The 20,893-nt window shown below is 34.2% G+C and overlaps 1 protein-coding gene and 1 long non-coding RNA gene across 7 annotated transcripts in view; both read right to left on the minus strand.

The window, feature by feature from the left end:
• Positions 1-450: 450 nt before the first annotated feature.
• The window catches only part of LOC115222696 (oxysterol-binding protein 1), a 221,710-nt gene continuing 201,267 nt past the window's right edge, over positions 451-20,893 (minus strand). For 4 of the 6 annotated variants that reach the window (XM_036511611.1, XM_029793018.2, XM_029793019.2 and 1 more), the window contains 4 exons: positions 19,225-19,391; positions 18,233-18,453; positions 14,363-14,380; positions 451-2,699 (listed from right to left, as the gene is read on the minus strand). In XM_036511611.1, the coding sequence (XP_036367504.1) occupies positions 2,521-2,699; positions 14,363-14,380; positions 18,233-18,453; positions 19,225-19,391 (585 nt within the window). In that variant the 3' untranslated portion in view covers positions 451-2,520. The remainder of the gene's footprint in view (positions 2,700-14,362; positions 14,381-18,232; positions 18,454-19,224; positions 19,392-20,893) is intronic. The other 2 variants (XM_029793021.2, XM_036511610.1) reach the window with 1 other exon arrangement.
• On the minus strand, positions 3,613-10,991 carry LOC118767282. Its single transcript, XR_005003189.1, has 3 exons — positions 10,203-10,991; positions 4,752-4,756; positions 3,613-3,623 (listed from the first exon to the last, which is right to left on the minus strand). It is a non-coding gene; the product is annotated as an uncharacterized LOC118767282 (long non-coding RNA).

The raw sequence follows: 20,893 nt of genomic DNA on the forward strand, positions 1-20,893 counted from the left end.
AAGGCGTAGAGGGGTTTTCGCAAAAACTTAGTCGGTCTCAATGTCTTCCACTTTTTTTTTCGTTAAACAAGGGAAGTAACTCTCAAGAGCTCAGAACTAAAACAAGGGAAATAACATCAAAAACCGCAAATGAGCTATCTTTTGGACAGTTTTCACAGAAAATGATTTTCATGAAATGTGCAACTTATAAACACAAAGTTCATTACTTTTGCAATCTCTTTTGTTTTCTTTTTACAAAGCAACAAACTTTTACTAGAAGTCTCAATTGCATAGAATTACATTTATTAAGTTAATAGAAAGATCCAGAATGAAATTAATATGGGATTTGAAAACAGCAGAAAAATAAAAATCTTTATTTCAATCCTGTGTAATTTAACTCTTAAAAAAAAAAAAAAAGGAAAAGCAAAAAAAAAAAACAACAACAAAAACTTAAATAAAAAAAGAATGAAATAATTGGGGATTTTTTTTTTTTTTATTTATTTGCGAATTCTTATTCCAAACATTTTTGTATAAGTGATTCTAGTATTAGTAAGTATACATAACATTTGCTGCAGCTGTTGTCTCTCTCTTTCTTCCAGAGTTTTAAACACTTCCAACTTTGACTGAATATGGCTCTGAAGAATAATGGCTAAGAGGTTTGAACAGTGATCAACAAGGAGGGGGTGAAATCCATCGAATAAAACACACACACACACACACACGCTCGCTTGCACACGTGCGCGCACACACACATACACACACACAACCATCTTACAAATTGGCAAGAACTGTTTCTTTAAAAAAGAGAAACGGTTATTTCCATATCATTTTGTTGTGATAACACCAAAGCCTCTTCAGATTACACATTTGTAACTGGTTGCATAGAAATAGTCTGACACTGTCCAGTTATTTAAATGAAATCCAAAGTAATGCAAGTAAAATGTTTGGCACTGAGTTTGGCAACAGGTGGCACCAAGAATTGTTACCCCGTTAATGGTGGTCTTTGTCTAATGATGAATCACTCATCACAAATCATTGTTAATGGTGGTTTTTGTCTAATGATGAATCACTCATCAATTAATTTCCTACTGATCCTCCGATAAGATCCGACCATTCTCAGCTTCACATTTCCAAAAGTTTATTTTAGTGTCACAGATCAAAGAGATTGGGTAAATCAGCTGTTAGTCTTACTGAAATATTAATTAGGTTTCAGTCTAGTTTAACCTTTCATTACAACAACACTGACCAGCCTCCCCTACCCTGTCTCTGACTCTCTATCTCTCTTTCACACACACATGCACACACTACATTCCTTAGGTTGTTTGAAGTGTTCAATTTGTGTATGTCAGGCATGCTCAACAAATTTAGTAGCAGCAAAAACAAAGCTATACTCACATATCACAGGTTGATTTAGTAACTGAAAGGTGATCAATAGAAGGAGGGCAAGAGAAAGAAAAATCCCGACTGTTTCTGATATATACATACACACACACAATCCTCACGTGCACACACACAAACACCAACATATGCACACATACATTAATATATATATATATATATATATATATATTATATATATATTTACTAGATGTAATTCTTTTGTTACCAATTATTTTGTAGATATTTTCTCATTTGGAATTTAAAACAGCATCATGTTCCATGCCACATAGAACTTTGTGTGTGCGTGCGTGTATGTGTGTGTGTGTGTACATGCATGTGCGTATGTATGTAGGTGGATGTTTGTTGAAATGAAACAACTTACTATATAATAGGATTATCTTGATAAATGTTAAGAATTATGTGAGTATTGTAGATGTAGGACAGAGATTAAAAGGAATCCTTATAAATAGCAAATGTTTTTTTTTTGTTTTTTTTTTGTTGTTATGCTTTGTTAAAAACATTCCTATATTTTGTTTGCAGTAAAAATATCAGGTTTGGATTTTTCTTGTCACAGTTGTAGGCTAAAAAAAAAGACCTCCCAAACACAAAAGGGAAGAATAAAATAAAATAAAAAATAATAATAATTATTATAATATTAATAATAATAATAATAATAATAATAATAATATTTTGAAAGGATTCAATCTTAACAAAATAATTAGGAGGGTAAAAAATTATTAAGGTTTTTACATTTCAGGACCTTTTTTAACAGCTCTGGTAATTTTAACAAGTCAGTAAAGGGGGGTATGGCAAAGAAGAGAGAGAAAAGAGAAAAAAAAAAAAAAAAAAGAAAAAGAAAGAAAAGAAAAAAAAAACCTGCCCAATGTTTTTCGCTTGAAGAAACTGTATACATCTGAGTATTTGTTCTCTATATCGCTGTTTTAGTCACCAAAATTATTGTCGAACAAAAAAAGTAGGAGGAAGGGGAGGGTACCAGAAAAAAATATTATTAATGTTATATTAATTATTGTTTTATTTAGTCCATTCACTCAGCCATGACGCTTCCTTCTCATTCACTCCTTCTATAATAGCTTTAATAGAAGTCATCTTTGTTAGACACAAATGTTTGATCGGGCAGTTTGTAGTGGTCACTCTAAAAATTTAAGAGATTTTAAATGCTGCCAACTCCTCTGAGGACAAATAAATGTCTGGACACATAGACCAATCTTGTTTATCTTTATATTCCCAATAATTTCCTTTATACATGTGGATCAGGTTACCGGTTATCTTGTCAGTTTCTTTTTTAAACCAAATTGGTTCATAACCAACATATTCTCGACCTGAAAAAGCAAAAGAGCGGACAAAAAAAAAAAAAAAAGACAAAGATTAATAAGATTTGTAATAAATTAAGAAAATATAAAAAAAACATACAATTATTTTGTAAATGACTGATTAGAAATAAAAATCAAACAACAGGCAACTTGGCTTTTGTCTCTGTATTTTATACCTTGTCGAAATTGAGAGTTTGGTTTCTGCTAACTGAATTATATGAATAAAGATAACAAATAGTGAAAAAGGGATCAGTTATTCCCCCACCCTCACTATTTATCCATCTTCATTAAAAGCAGAAGCATTTATTTAAGGCCTGAATTAATTGTATAAGATGTCTTTGCGAACACTTAAACAGAGTAATTAGTCCTTGGAATTCCAACAAACAACTGAAATAATACCCGTTGATCTTTCCCACCCCCACTCTCTTGGTTTCAACAAAGATGTACATATAGTCAAGGTATGTGTGTGTGTGTGTGCAAATATATACATGCACATATATGAACATACATATATACATACATATGCATATATGTATGTGTATATACACACACACGCATCAATATATGTAAATACACATACACATATATATACACACACGCATACATACATATGTAGTGTTCATTAAAAGTCTGCAGATATATCCTGTTGAACAGTATATAACTTTGAAACATGCAGTATCTAATTTATTCACACACAGACATGTGCATGAGTATGTGTGTGCATATACACTCATATATTTGTACATAATGCATGTTTGTGTGTGTATTTATGTATATGTGTGTATATATATATATATATACATATATATACATATATATATATATATATATATATATATATATATATAATATATATACACACATAAACTCACAAACGTGCATTAATATGTACAAATATATGAGTATATGTATATGCACATACACACACACACACTATATTCAAATTTAAACTTTTTCATTAACGATCTTTTGTTTTTCATTATTTTTAAACTCATTAATTCATTAACAATTTGAATTTAGTAACAATAATGTTTTAAATCCAACATAAAAAAACTAATATAAAAAAAAAATGAAAAGTCTTTTAAAAAACAGTCAGATTTGTACTTTTAATACAACACAATTGAATTTAAAATATCTGTTCCTCTTTCCACAAATTTATATATATATACAAACACACAAAGTTTATTATGAGGTATACCCAAATATTTCAGCTATTATTGCATTCATAAATTACATAAAATAAAATTAAAGTGTACCAGATACTTCTTTTACTTCTTTTATAGCAAGAATGTAAAACAAACACAGCAGATATTTATGATTGTCTCTAGTATTTAGCATACTCTTTTACTTGTTTCAGTCATTTGACTGCGGCCATGCTGGAGCACTGCCTTTAGTCGAGCAAATCGACCCCGGGACTTATTCTTTGTAAGCCCAGTACTTATTCTATCGGTCTCTTTTGCCGAACCGCTAAGTGACGGGGATGAAAACACACCAGCATCGGTTGTCAAGCAATGCTAGGGGGACAAACACAGACACACAAACATATACACACACACTTATATATATATATATACATATATACGACAGGCTTCTTTCAGTTTCCGTCTACCAAATCCACTCACAAGGCATTGGTCGGCCCGGGGCTATAGCAGAAGACACTTGCCCAAGATGCCCAAGATGCCCAAGATGCAGTGGGACTGAACCCGGAACCATGTGGTTGGTTAGCAAGCTACTTACCACACAGCCACTCCTGCGCCTATGTTTAATTTGTTTAATTTACAAATGCAGTGACTGTTGCAGTCTTTTGGTGTACCTCTTAGTAAACTTTAGAATGAATAATAAATACTGTTGACAATTTGAATATGCAGGTTTCTTTTTCAGGGTTATAAAATCACTATATTTGGTTGAACTTATCTACAGTGCAAGATGCTGAGCGACTACTAAGTGAAGGACTAGCTACGTGTTTGGGTAGGGTGTTGTTTTTCTGTAGCCATCACAGCAAAAACCACGCTGAAAAACAGTCACTGCAGTTCAATGTCCTATTGTCATTTGTGTTATCACTATATCTAGGGAATCGATGTTTCTGTTGGATTCTGCCAATGAACATGACAGAGGGTATTTACAAATTAAGGAGACTGCTGCAGTTTGGCTGCAGCCTGATGCACAAAAGACAAAGTCTACCTCAGTGGAATTGTAACTCAGAATGTTAAGCTGGGAAAAAATCCTTTTTGCACAGGGCCTGAAATTACGGCAGAAGGGGTTAGTCAGTCACAGCAACCCCCAGTGCTCAACTGGTATTTATTTTATTTTATCTCCCACCCGCCACTCACCCCTGAAAGAATGAATTACCTTTTGTACTGATGTTAGCAATTACATAACTGTGGTGAATACATTGCATTGAATTCCTCATCACACACACAAACACACATACACATTGAACTGTAAATATTAAGATCTGCAAGATAAATAAACCACTGAAACTTCTCCACAGTTTCCTGCAGGGCCTTTAAAGATCTAACAGGAAAAATTAGTAATGTTTAATCAACATTTCTTGCAATTAATATCAATAAAATTAGAGAAATTGTGTTGAGATTGCTCTTTGGTCAAATTCTCGTGTTATGTTACTTTGCTGGCTAAAAACTTAGCAAAGTCTATAACTTAACCCTGCTGGGTAAAACTTAGCAATTTTGTTGCTTCTTTCTCGACAGCAAAATCATACGCATCACCATCATCATCGTTTAACGTCCACTTTCCAAGCTAGCATGGGTTGGACGATTTTGACTGAGGACTGGCGAACCAGGTGGCTGCACCAGACTCCAATCTGATCTGGAAGAGTTTCTACAGCTGGATGCCCTTCCTAATGCCAACCACTCCAAGGGTGTAGTGGGTGCTTTTTATGTGCCACCAGCACGTTAAAATAAAATAAAATAAATACCAGTTGAGCACTTGGGGTTTGATGTAACTGACTAACTGCCATAATTTCTGGCCCTGTGCAGAAAGGATTATTTTTCCAGCTTTACATTCTGTGTTAAAATTTCACTGAGGTAGACTTTGTCTTTTGTCCTCTTGGGGTTGATTAAATAAGGACTAACCAAGCACTGTGCTGATGTAATTGACTAAACCCCACCTCTCTCTTGAAATTTCAGGCTTTATGATTACAATACAAATGATTTTCAACCACTTATTGCCTATGGACTCCTCTGATTTCTCTTTTACTCTACTGGACACCCTTAACAATTCAATGTATTTAAAAAATGTTCTACTGTAACAAGCAAATTAGCAAGTTAGAAAAATCTCTATAAGAGATGCAAGTAGTAACAATACAGAGGAGAGGTAATGTTTGTTGTCACTTCAATATGGCTGTTTTGTATGAACCAACATTACTACCGTTTTTAAGAAGGTTTCCACTTGGGGTTAAAAATGGTAGTAACGTCGATTCTACTGCTATTTAAAAAGTTTTTTTTTCATAATTAAATATTATTGAGAATTGTATAGAAAATTTAAAATATTTTGTGTATTGTAGAAATGTAACATAGATTTTAACAACAAACTCTTATATGGATGGACCCTGGTTGAGAACTACTATTATAGTAGAAAGGAATGTTTTTTTTAATTATTTATTACCTCCGCCTAAGCGAAGATGGAAGTATTATTTTCAATTGTGTTTCTTTGTTTGTCCATGAACAAGATATCTCAAGAACCACTGGATGGATTCAGATGAAACTTTCAGGGATGTTTGGCCTCATAACTGGCATGAACTGATTAGATTTTGAGATCGATCTGGTACCGGATGAGGATTCTGGATTATTTTTACTTAATTTTTGAGAGCAGTCGGGTTCATTTTTAGTATTCTTATTTGTGAGAAGAGTCGAATTTATTTCAGACTTTCTCCTTTTAAAAACCACCTCTGCCTTGGTGAAGGTTTGCCTCTCTGTTTATCTTGTTTTTTTTTTTCAAAGTTATTTTTGACAACACCAGACTTTTAGTGTTATACTTGTATTAGTCAAGTGATCTGATATGAAAGAATGTGTTGAAACCGAGACAATTAGATTGCAAAAGAGTCATGTTAGCCATTCAAAACACACACGATTATACTGACTTTTGTTTTATTTTTCTATAGTATATTACAGGTTACATGCAGTAGAGTTATAACAACCATCCAAAATACAACACACACACAGCATTATATTTACTGTTTTATTTTACAATAGTAGAAAGTTTGTTGTTCACCTTGACACCAATACAATTCTACTGGAACACGGTAATATATATATATATATATATATATTTTTGTTATTTGGAAAATAAAATTATCCTTACAAATTATATAACCCATGAGAAATAATTAGTTTGGCACTCTCATCCAAGACCTCTCATTCATTCACACACACACACATACAGATGTTTTGAATTGCAAGCAGAAAACCTGTAAGATAAACAAACCACTGAAAAAATTTGCGTAAATTTTCAAGATATAGGTTTTTTTTTCTTTTTAAACAGGCAAAAAAAAAAAAAGGAAGATTAATGTAAATGGCATATTTATAGCAGAGACTAAAACTACAGATTAATAGACACTATAACAACTACAACAACGCAGTTAGATTGTATAAAACACGATATGGAAATTATATATATATATGTATATAAAGGCAAATTCTGTAGAGAGGAATTTCTAAAAAGTACAAAGAAAACCATACAGGCTGGCAATGAACAATGAAAGGAGTGGCAAAATGAAATGACTACATAAAAACAAAAACTACTGTCCCAGCAAAAATATTTGTAAAGCTACAGAAGTTGTTCATCATACCTGGCAACTAGTGACTTATATTCACAAATGACTAACTGTTAAGCAAATAGTTACAACAACAACAACAACAATAACAACAACAAAGGATATGGGGCTTGTTTTGCAAATACATTTTCATTTCCATGCAAGATTTTTTTTTTTTCAAATGAATTTATGGTGGTGGTAGCGGTGGCAGTGGTAGGGAGATAGAGATATAAAAACGAACGCATACATACACACGTGTGCATGCACGCACACACACACACACACACACAAAACAAAACAAAAACTTTTATTTTAAGCATAATGTCATAAGTATAGGAAAATGATGAAAACAATGTTGGTAATACAGAGATGAGTTAGTTTACCCAGTGTTTCTGTTTTAACAAAATTATAATGGAAAATACACATTCGTGTGTGTGCATGTGTGTGTGTGTGTGTGTATAAGCTGATCTTAAAATGTATAGAAATTTTAATACACTTTCTAACACAATTTAGATTTTGCATATTATTTCATAAGTGGTTTCTGATTTCTTTAAATTTAAAGCTCTACATATGTGTGTGTCGTTTACTCAAACACACACAGACACTTCCATGAGGTGCGGGCATGGCGATGTGGTTTGCAGCTGTGCAGTTTTGGGTTCAGTCCCACTGTATGACACTTTGGGCAACTGTCTTTGTGTGGTGTGTGTATATACATACAAACAAACAAACGTGTGCGTGTATGAGTGAATATATATTTATAATGCCTGCTTGCAATATATAAATCGGGTGCAGATTGCATTGATAACTAGCTGGAGGATGTTCTTCCTGGGGTTAAAAACAGTAGTAACTTTGATTCCTATGGAACAGCCATATTGATATGGTAATAAAATACATTACTTCTCAGTATAGTTGCTCTTATCATCTCTTATAAAGATTTTCTAACTAGCTACTTTGTTATATATATATGAATAAGTAAATGTGTTCACACTGATAGTATTCACTTAGCGATGATGATAATGACATGATATTTATGTCACACATAGAGTGTGACATACATAGAGTGTGATGACTCAGTGGGTCATATGAAATCTTGGTGGTATAAAATTCATTGCTTGAAAAGCAAGTTGTAATGCTTTGGCACCAGTGATGGCAGCTGGCAGCATGGAAAATGCACACTTAAAAATGATAAGAAGTGTGTACAGGAAGTTAAAATATGGCTTACAGTCTACCCTAAAACATTATTAGATTACTTTTCAACAGCTGATTCAGAAGTTAGAAAATTAAAATTTTTTTCCAAATTGATTCCATTATAAAGTTTAAACCCTTTAGCATTCAGATTACTCTGTCAAATCTAATGTTTATTTATCCACTTTATTTTGAAGTAATTATGTATTATCTCATATCTTCAAGATTTTGATGATGTGATTGCTTATTTTTTAGACTGACATTGCATAGGGTAAGTGTGAGAGGCTAAATCTGGCCTGTTTGAACATAAAACAGATAGAATATTTGGGTTTGGTATGGCCAGTTTGAATGCTAAAAGGTTAAACGAAAATATCATTTCTGTAGAAGACCTTATAATCTAATCACAGTTTCAAATTAATTTTCATTTTTCTCACATGTTTAGTTCTTCAGATCAGAAAATGTACAAAGAATTTCATACCAGTGCCACAACTGGAGATGATTTTTCTCAGTCCTACTTGCTAATTAGTACAAATTACTGTTGCCAATTTTACCTTATTAAATAAGATAAAAATGTCAAATAATTTCATATTGCAGCATTTAGAAAAGTTTTGATCTTGGTTTTTTTTTTTTCTCAAAACACAGGTATGATGAAAGTTTCATTTCTGATGTGATTTGGGAAATAATCTCACTGAAAGTGTAAAACACATTCCTATAAATGATATAAAGACACCTAAATTTCTATAAACCCATTCCTATGAATAGTAATACACAGACCTACATTAAAAGAACAGCTTCCAAGTGATGGAGTGAATAAAGAAAATCCCTATGAGTAGATATGGCCACATAGTTAAAGACCATTTTAAAAACAAGTAAGTTCCATGGTTCAATCCTACAGAGCAGTACCATGAGTAAATTTCTTCTACTTTATGTGCAGTTGGACCAAAGCTAAATAAGTGAAATTAGGAAGATTGTGTAGAAGCACAACCACGTGTGTGTGCGTGTGTGGGAAGTGAGTAATAAATCATTGTGATTATCAAAACTACCTTGTATCATTTTGTTGCAAGGTGGACTCAGCAATTTGATGAATAGGGGTCAATTGAATAAGTATTAAACAAAGTAAATGGGTTGATATAACCAACTAAAATTATTGGTGGTGAAGAGAGAGCAAAAAGGATATGTTGAAGGAGCAATAATAATTTGGAGAAGCGTGTGTATGTATGTAGGTGCTTGTGTATATATGTGTGTGTATCATCATCATCATCATCGTTTAACGTACGTTTTCCATGCTAGCATGGATTGGACAGTTTGACCAGGCTCTGGGAAGCCAGGAGGCTGCACCAGGCTCCAGTCTGATCTGGCAGTGTTTCTACAGCTGGATGCCCTTCGTAAAACCAACCACACCATGAGTGTAGTGGGTGCTTTTTATGTGCCACCGGCACAGGGGCCAGAGGAGGCTGGCAACAGCCATGATTGGTTGGTACTTTTTACGTGCCACCAGCACAGACGCCAGTCAAGACGGTGCTTTTTACGTGCCACTGATACATATAGATACACACAAAGTATGGAAGTTTAGTTCATAGGTGATCTAAATAATTAGGTCTGTTAGATAAGTGCTGTAATGGATTACTAGGGCTCCAAGGTTGTATCCAAGACAGTAGTCATGGAGCCATTGCAGATTTCCAATGTAGCGAATGTATGTATATATATATATATATATACATATATATATAAAACTAATATTGCTGCATGGTTAAATGAGAAAGTTAAGTAAAATGGAGCCTGAAGAAAACGGGTAAATAAAAGAAGACAATTGACACCAATAGAACAATTGTAGATGGGATTGTGGCTATTTGTTACAAGTTTGTAGCAACACAAAGAAACCTAGTAAAAGAATCTTCTGGAATCATTACAATTCCATCGGATATCACAACATGGAAAGACAGTGTAAGTATGCGAAAACTAACTGTGTGCAATTAATAATATAGCCATAATTTGCTTATTTCTTCCGTTTCAAACAATAATATTTAATGTGAAAGAGGGCAGAGTTACTTCAAACCGTAACAGAAATCACCATAAGTATTATTTCAGATTCTATTTGTGATTATATGGAACAAAATAAGTGCTTCATTTCAAAAATAGATATAATTGTACTAACTGAATGTTTACATAAATAATGTCTATACAAGAACAAGTCCACCTAGACATATAGAGTAGCTTTATGCTGCCTTAATTTTATCTAGATGATGAGTCAAACAACTTTTATAGCACAGATTATCAAAACAGTTGGATTGGATAATTAGCGTTGACTGTTATATTTTCAAAAATTTTAATTATAAATTTTTGCATCATATTTACATAGAAATTAAAGTCAGACACGTCAACCTCATAATGTCTTAGATTCTAACGAAACCTAAATGAGTAAACCCTAACAATGACTTGATTTTATATATATATATACACACACACACACACATACATATATTAAATTCCATTACTATTAATCTGTTGTATTATTCAAAACTCACTGGAACATTCTTGTCAAGCAAGACAGAAAAGAAAAATCATAGCAGAAAAGCAGACACCGATTTAGTCAATCACATGTTTACTTACTATTCACCACACAAACCAATTGTTACAGCAGAAATTGTTTAATATTCATATGAAGTAAAGTTTCAAGTGAGATACCTGTTTAAATATTTAAATACCTGAGCTAATCCTGGTCAACAAGTTTGAGTACCTAGACTCCATTACTGACCAAACAGTGGATTGCAGCCAGAAATTTAAAGCAAGACTAAATGTAGGGAAGGTCAGCCTTGAAGACAATTAGTAGAATACAGAGACACAGCACGGTCAGAAAATGCATTAAGCTGAAACTTCTACAAATCCTACTCTGGCCAGCAGTGTTGGGTAGGTGTGAAAGTAAGGACCTTATGGGTGGTTGACACCATGTTACCGAGTGTGTTGGAGATGTGCTACAAATGTATGTGGTGACTGCTGAACAAAGAATCTGGTCCTTGAGTAGATGGGAGTGGATCAAACATTGGCAATGATGATGATCAGGTAGTGAACTTGTAATATTTCGACCATGGTAGCATGGCCTAGAACCTCTTTGTCAGTATACTTGGAAGCTGGAGGGGCAGAAAATGGGTACATGAGAAATAATGATAAAGATGGAATGATGAAATCAAGAACTGGACAGGGAGGATCCTGGTGGAATGTACAGTGGAACGTGGCATGAGATTAAGGTGTGTGGTGAGGAGTGGGGTGGGGTTGTGTTTGAGGCTCAAGGGAGGGCCCTGGTGGAATGTAAGCTTTGATGGGAAATCACAATGTGGTGAGGATTGGGGGTTGTGTTTGAGATCCCTAATCCTCAAGATGGCTATACTCATTCATGTGATATATCTAAATATTTAGATACCATATATTTACATGTGTGGTATCTGAATGCAGTAACATAGTGCTCTAAATTAGGTATCACATTATGTTTGATATATGTAGAATATACTGAACCCGATTACAACAAAGAACTTTTATTTCTAGTCCAGTCCTGGTACAAGATGCAATTCCAGAAATGATACACTGTTTGACAACTGGAGGTCCAACTGATTGAAATGTAAATTTAGTTGTAAATAGTAAATGTCTGTCTTAGTAAAGAGCCCCCTTCGCTCATGAATGACCATGGGGTTGCACCTAGAAAGTTCCTCTCTAAGGCACAAGTCCGGGCAAGGTTGTTTATGGAAGACCAGCAGTCACCCATGCATACCAGCCTCTCCTCACCATGCCACCGATGTTGTCCAAGGGAAAAGCAAAGGCTGATACAGTTAGGCACCAATGACATCACAACTCATTTCTACAGCTGAATGAACTGGAGCAATGTGGAATAAAGTGTTTTGCTCAAGAACTCAACACACAGCCGGGCCTGGGAATTAAACTCACAACCTCATGATTGTAAACTCAATGCTCTAACCACTGAGCTATGAGCTATGCACCTTCACAAAGTTGTAAATATCATGCTTTTGATCTTGCAAAATGAAAGTAATACTTTGCAACATTATAATTTGTATGACAGCTACGTTTCTCCTCTCGTTATGTTTAATATCTAACAACAAATATTCCATCTGCTTCTCATTCAATGATATTCCTCTTCATCTTCAGACTGGCATCATTCTCAATAACTAGCTTTACCAACAAAAATTCTAGAAATAATTAATAAAAAAAAATTTAAAAAAATGAGAGGTTGTTAGTTGAAAGCTATAAAAGGTAAAGTTCACTTCAGCAGCATTGGAACTCAGAATGTAAAGAAATTTCTCCAATACTCAAAGTCAGTGTTTTCCAACCATTTTTTACCAGCGCCGCCTCGACTGGCTTCCATGCCGGTGGCACGTAAATTGCACCAATCCGACCGTGGTCGTTGCCAGCCTCGCCTGGCACCAGTGCAGGTGGCACGTAAAAAGCACCCACTACACTCAAGGAGTGGTTGGCGTTAGGAAGGGCATCCAGCTGTAGAAACATTGCCAGATAAGACTGGAGCCTGGTGCAGCCTTCTGGCTTCCCAGATCCCCGGTCAAACCGTCCAACCCATGCTAGCATGGAAAACGGACGTTAAACGATGATGATGATGATGTCTAACCCTTAAAATAAATCATATGTCTCAAGGAACCTCTGCACAAAGAAAATTATATACCATATCTTTCTCATATTTTTTTATCATAGTTCACATGGAAAATATCATATATATATGGTTGTTATATTTTTTTGATAATATAATAGGTTAGATAGGATGATGTCTATATTATAATAACCAATATGTTGTGTATGTATAGTAATATTACGATCATAAAATTAGAATTAAATTATCTCACTCTTTCTCAAAGAACCCTTAAGAATGACTTGGTTGAGAATTAAAGCAGGTATTATCTTCTTCATCATTCATATCATCGTTATTATTATTCTCTGTATAAATATCACAAATATACTAAAATATACTAATTTGTTTTCAATTTTCTTATACTATGAAACAGTAATTTTTAAAATAAAAAAGCATTTTTATAAAAAAAATGCCAGAACAAAAGGAAAAGAATGAATGTAACAATCTGCTAAGATATTTGAATATAATATCATTAATGGTAATGAAAATTAAAATGAATATGATAGGGGATAATGACAAAGGAAAAAAAAACCCAGCATATGTGTGTATGTATAATATATATATAAATAAATATGTTTATAAGTGTGTGTGGGAATGTGTAAGATGGCACATCATCATGATTTTATCCACCATAGCTAAAACAATAGAAAAAAACCAAACATATCTAGAAGATTAACAAAGCACGTTAGAATTACACCAAAATTAATTGAGTAGAAACAAAAAAAAAGAAAAGAAAAAGAAAACAAATCTTATTAATCTAAACTATCAACTAAATTACATAAGGATAAAAAAAAAAAAGAAATAACTTGATTGTAAAAGACAAGAAAATGAAAAGGGACAGACAAGTAAAAGGCTGTTAGTTATGTCAGTGCTATATTAGTTAAAGACTACATGGCACGAGCAGTAGTTATGAGGCAGTGGCTTTTATACAGTGGTGGCAGCAATGGTGACAATGCTAAGGTGTAATATATATATATATATGTGTGTTTATATATATACATACATACATATATATATATATATATATACACAATACAGTGAACAAAACACAGAAGAAGTTGCTCTTACCAGAATTTTCCCCCTCATCTAAATGTCACCACGAGAGAAAAGAGTGAAAGAGAAAAACATCAATTTTAAAAAACACGGCCAATAAAACTGAGGAAATAGAAAATGTTATGTTGGAGAATAAAGGGAATCACCATAAATATGCATAAAGCAGAAAGTCTTATTGCAATAAACACACACACACACATTCATGTGTGCTGTGAATATATATATATATATATATACATACATACATACATACACACTTTGTGGATTAAGAAGGCAACCAATGGTTTCATGTGTGAGCAATCTGCACAATTATTCAAGCAAACCACTTGTGAATGCTGGTACACATCTCTGTTTTTGTAATATTATCCAAAATGGAGACGAGTGTCAACATTTCCAAGTGGTTCACTTAATTGTGGAAATCACTTACACATGAAACCACTGGTAGCCTTGTTAACCCATAAATGAAGAATATTTATCCACCAATGCGGTCATCAGTACTCATACTCACTATTCAATTCTAGCATGTGCATGTATGTGTAAATATATATATATAGGTATCAAGCACATACACATATCATCATCACATCAACATTTTAATATCTACAATCCTATAATTCCATGCTTGCATGGGCATCAAACAAGAGTATGGTTGGAGCAGAATTTTCAAAGGCCAGAAGCCCTGTCTGTCACCAACCCCCATCACTTGTTTTCCAAACTGCTCAGACACATTTACGTTCAAAACCTGAAACAAATAACACCTTATAAACGAGCCTTTTGTCTTCAAAGATTGCACACGTCAAGACCTGTCATAGATGTGCTTTCATAGCGGACTGCATAGTAAGCAAACTACAATTGTTAGCAAAGCCATTGTTTTACAATTAAGAAATAATCACATGTGTAGACAAGGAAAATACAAACTCACCCTCTCTCCCATATAAACACACACACACACACACAAGGGGCTTAATCACAGTTTCACTCACAAGGACTTGGTTGGCCTGGTGATTAGTAGAAAACACTTGTCCAAGGTGCCATGCCGTGAAACTGAACTTGATACCACATGATTAGGAAGTGAACTTCTTAACCATGTAGCCATGCCTGCACCTCTTGTCCATGCAACCTCCTATCCATCCATGTGTGTGTGTGTTTCTGAGTGCATGTGTGTGTATGTATATGTGTGTACACAAACACATGCATGTGTTCTCAAGCTGATGATTTGATCAATTGCAACTCAGAGTTTCTCATTTGGTGTACATTTTCTGCAGGAACAAAGAGATGAGTGGCTGCTGAATGGACCATTAGCTCCAAATAAATAAACTCCATTACAAAAGTCTTGAGTATTTTTTTCTTCTGTTTATTCACACAAGACAACATGGATGTTTGTCTTGAGTATAAGAAGGAAATTAAAATTACGTACAAGACTAAATGGCCCAGTGGTTAGGGCAACGGACTCGCAGTTGGAGGATTGCGGTTTCAATTCCCAGACCGGGCATTGTGTGTGTTTATTGAGCGAAAATACCTAAAGCTCCACGAGGCTCCAGCAGGGGGTGGTGGCGACCCCTGTTGTACTCTTTCGCCCCAACTTTCTCTCACTCTTTCTTCCTGTTTCCATCTGGGGTGGGGACACACATATGCCACTGAAACCGGGCCCATGAGCCTGGCTAGGCTTGAAAAGGGCGCATAAATAAAAATAAAAACAAGACTAAAATGTTCAATGGAGGAAAGGAGCAGGGGGTGAATTTAATTTTCTCAAAGTCAGCAACATTTAGATTGAAAACTTCAAGTAAAAACTACTTCAGGTAATTAAAAACAGGTCACAGATTTGATTCTTCACATAAGAATATGTAACAGAAATATAAATATGCCCAGAAATATAAATGCTTTTGACAGCAGCTGTACAGGATATAGACTCATTCACTAAATGATCTTTTATAAAGTTACAGATGTAATTCAGTCATAATTGAACCTGATTAGACAAAAACTGAGATGTAACAGTGTTTGTGATAATTTACCCTTAATGTCAAATGAAATACCTACTAAAGACATCCTGAATTATAATACTCTGGGTACATTGGCATGATGATATTCAGCGGTACTTTATGGTCAAAAGCACTGAATACTTCAACATTGTCAATCAGTATTCATTATCATCATCATTTAACATCCATTTTCCATACTGGCATGGGTTAGATAGTTTGACTAGAGACGGTAAGCTGGAAAGCTGTACCGGGCTCCTGTTTGCGCTGGCTTGGTTTCTATGACTGCGCAAACACTGTCCAACCACTCCACAGAGTTTACTAAGTGCCCTTTACATGTCACCAGCACGGGTGCCTTTTATGTGTCACTGGCACAGGTACCATTTACATGTCACTAGCACTAGGTCAGGTACTCTATGATTGAAGTTATCTTTAATTAATGTTATGAAGACTGATCTACATTCTGACTCGACAACCTATGCTGTTTCCTGTATGACTGACTATGGAAACTACATAACATAATTTAGTTGTATTGATGGACCAGTAACTATCTGGGTAAGTTGTAAGGACAACACTTGGAATATAAATACTAAATCAGGGGTTGGGAAACTTTTTTTAACCAATTATCCCAAATATATATATTTGCACTGATGTTACCCACTTGATTTGAAAGGAAGAAAATCATAGATCCTTTGAATTCAAAAGGTTTATTGAATCTATTAATGTGAATTTGTTTACATGTTCATTCCATCAGACAGATGCAATGTAGCATCAAGGAAAATTTCTGTCATAACAAAGAACACGTTTTTATATACTTTTTACTTATGTCTGATGAGTCCTCGATACCTCTAAGAATTTCATTTTCACCCCACTTTGTTGACCCTTGCACTAAACAAAGAATCTGACAAAACCGCTGTAAAAATAGTGTCATCACTTAAACCAGAGGCTTCCAAACTGCATGTTGCAACACTTTGACTTGAGGAATGAAGCTAAATCTAATTACTTGTGTTGAAAAAATCTGGCCATGAGATTTAACCCTTTAGCATTCAAACTAGCCATATCTGGCCAAAATATCCTACCCATTTTATTATCAAACTGGCCATATCCAGCCTCTCATACATACCCTACAGTGTCATTGTAAAAATGAACCACATCATTTAATTCTCAAAGCTACAAGACAATGCATGATTAATTCAAAATGATACCAATAAAAAGGCCTAACATTTGACAGAGTAATGTGAATGCTAAAGGGTTGAGTGAGATCTAATGACCTTGTGTATAAATGGTTGCATCTCTAGTGACATGGCGATGTAATTATTAAATTACAGACAAAATTTAATAAATTTATTATGCAAAAAATTTATTTTTGTAATTTGTGTTACCAAAGTGGTAAGTTTGGAAAGCTGTGGTTTAAATGGTGCTATTCAACATGAGAGAGAGAGAGAGAGATTTAGAAAATATTATAAAAGAAGAATCATTCTCATGAAAGGTCAAAGACATATACTCTTTTACATGTTTCAGTCATTTGACTGCGGCCATGCTGGAGCACTGCCTTTAGTCGAGCAAATTGACCCCAGGACTTATTCTTTGTAAGCCTAGTACTTATTCTATCGGTCTCTTTTGCCGAAACGCTAAGTTACGGGGACACAAACACACAAACATACACACACACATATATATATATGACAGGCTTCTTTCAGTTTCTGCCTACGAAATCCACTCACAAGGCTTTGGACGGTCCGAGGCTATAATAGAAGACACTTGCCCAAGGTGCCACGCAGTGGGAATGAACCCGGAACCATGTGGTTGGTAAGCAAGCTACTTACCACACAGCCACTCCTACCTGCAAACTCTGAGGAAATCTTGACCATTTTAAAAAAAAGAGAGAAAGATTTAAATGGTAAAATACCTTGAGATAAAGACGCTTCTGCTTCCGCTTCTCTCCGTCGTCGAGCCATACGCTGTTTATCTTCTAACATAACTTTTACTTTATTGGCCTCTTCCCACCGACCATCTTCCATCAAACGTTGGTCAGGTCGATTTCGGGAATCTGTAGATGCTACATTCTCTTCGGGTTCATTTAATTCAAGAGCCAATTGTGTAAAGTAATACATACGCTCTGACCCATTTCTGCCAAGTGGAAAGAAATATATCATGTTGCTTGAGAGAGAGAGAGAGAGAGAAAGAGAGAGAGAGAGAGAGAGAGAGAGAGAGAGAGAGGGAGAGGAGGAGGGTGGGGTGGGGGAACAAAATATCTAAATGTGAAAAAAATGATACTTTAAATTTAAGCAAGAGAAAACAGAACCACTTCTTTGAATAGCGAATGTACTGCTATTTGTACAGAGCATCTTGCATATATTTGAGTCAATGATTAATTCAACATAATGACAATGTTATTACCAAAATTAAAACAAATTTATACTAAGGTAATGTAATTAAAAAACGTTATTCAACAGCTTACAATAGAATTTGGCCCAAGTTAGTGCTGGATGCATATGAATTCATATATGATGACCTGGTCCTGCAAAGTAAAGTCACTTTGGTGGCATCTCTAATATGCTTAAATCTTCACTTCACCAATTAAATTTTTGCAGGTGATTTAACATGCTGATCGTATGCAATTCACTTTTCATAGTCTCAGCCAGTAAAAATAAGATGTGTGTACTATTTAATACGAAATGTGGAGTATTCCAAAAGTACCCCACTATCAAAAATCTGTTAGCTTGGACAATGTGCCTCAGTTGCACATGCATAGAACCAAGATATATTCAGTTCCCATTCAGTGGGGATTAAAGTTTATTAATTCAGTGGTTAGGAGTACAAATCAACTTTCTCAAAATTGGAGTGTTAAGCAACCAGAAATAAAAAAGCTATTTTACATGATTAGAAGAAGATACTTACGGAGGAGGCCGGCGTTTCCATACATATCTATGAGGGCCAGTCTCAAAAACAGGTTTTCCTTTTGACTCATCAACATTAATAACCTGAGCTCCTTCCATTTTATCGTCCCAAGTTCCTGTTAAAACCCACTGAGCTTTCCCTGAGCTATTTGTAACCACTCCAGTAACCTACAAGAAATCACAAAATCGCCTTCAGTAACACATACAGTATATCAAAGAATTTTCATGAATGGAAATAAATTACAAATTCTTAGAGACAAAATCAATTAACTAAGTGTCGATAAGGTATGTGGTAAAACAGATACTGACTGACAAATCAACTAAATCTATTTTAAGATTTAAGGTAAATATCAGAAAAGCCTCTGTCCAAGAAATTTAAGCCCTTTTGATACCAATCCAGCTAAAATTACCCCTGGTTCTTTGATATAAATTTCTTGTTTTAAAGTGATCTACATAAAAATCATTTATCAAAATTTCATGTTAATTTATGTTCCAAACACCAACTTAATAATGCCTAAGTTATTTTATAAAATTCTTCATTATTTTCAAAATTAATCAAAATGTGACAAAAAGGATTAAGGTGATCTAAATCAAAGTCTCCAATCAAAATTTCATGTTAATTTATTTATGTTCCAGACACCAGATTAATAACAACAAAGTTATTTTACTAAATTCTGCATTCTTTCAGAGGTTAATTGGAACAGAGGTGATCTAAATCAAAATCTTCAATCGAAATTTTCATATAAATTTATATTCCAGATGTCAGCTTAATAATGACCAAGTTTTTTTTTTTGTTTTTTTTTAAATTTTGCATTATTTACGAGATTAATTGAAACAAAAGCTTTGTATTTCAGCAGAAATATGGCAACAAAAGGGTTTACATCAAATTATAAATATACCATGACTATAAATTCATTCTAATTACTAACACGCTATTCATAAGGTGAATAACTATAATTTGGAGGTCTGGCAGCTGAAATAGGTATTATTTTAGATTCTTAACCTGAAAAAAATTAATGATCTGACGAAGATAGGAGAGATTCAAGTAGCAAGCAAGGGTTTTATTCCATGCTGTTATACACATGTTAATTTGATATTGATTTTGTGGATTCTTCACCACCACAACTATGGCAATAATGATTTCTTACAAGCTATAATAAGAACAGTTTCACTTTATTATCAACAAAAAGGGACTAATGTTCATTGATCTTCAATAAAGCTTGCAGAATATCAGAACAAGGGAATTCTAATACTGAAGGCAGGTCTTTTGTCAGACAAGAAAATAAAGAAAATTCTTCTCTAATGAAGGGTCTGGCTGGAAATTACAGAATATATTATAGAATGTAAATTTCCCCCACCTTCTTTCTATAGTGGTAGTAGTATCAGCAGCAGCAGCAACAACTATTTACAATTTAGGACAAAGTCTGAGATTTGGATGAGGGCAGTGTCAGTCAATTACACTGACCCCAGTATTTGACTGGTACTCTAATTTTAATGACCCTTGGAAGGATGAAAACCAAAGTTAACCTATACAGTATTTGAACTTAGAACAGAGTACCACAACTAAAATCTGCAACACATTTTGTCCACTGCTCTAACAATTCTGCTATTCCATAACTCTTATAATGCCAATAATTATTTGTAATGTAGGCAGAAAGTCATGAATTTGA

The sequence above is a fragment of the Octopus sinensis genome, linkage group LG20 (genome assembly GCF_006345805.1).
Source record: "Octopus sinensis linkage group LG20, ASM634580v1, whole genome shotgun sequence".
NCBI classification, from domain to species: domain Eukaryota; kingdom Metazoa; phylum Mollusca; class Cephalopoda; order Octopoda; family Octopodidae; genus Octopus; species Octopus sinensis.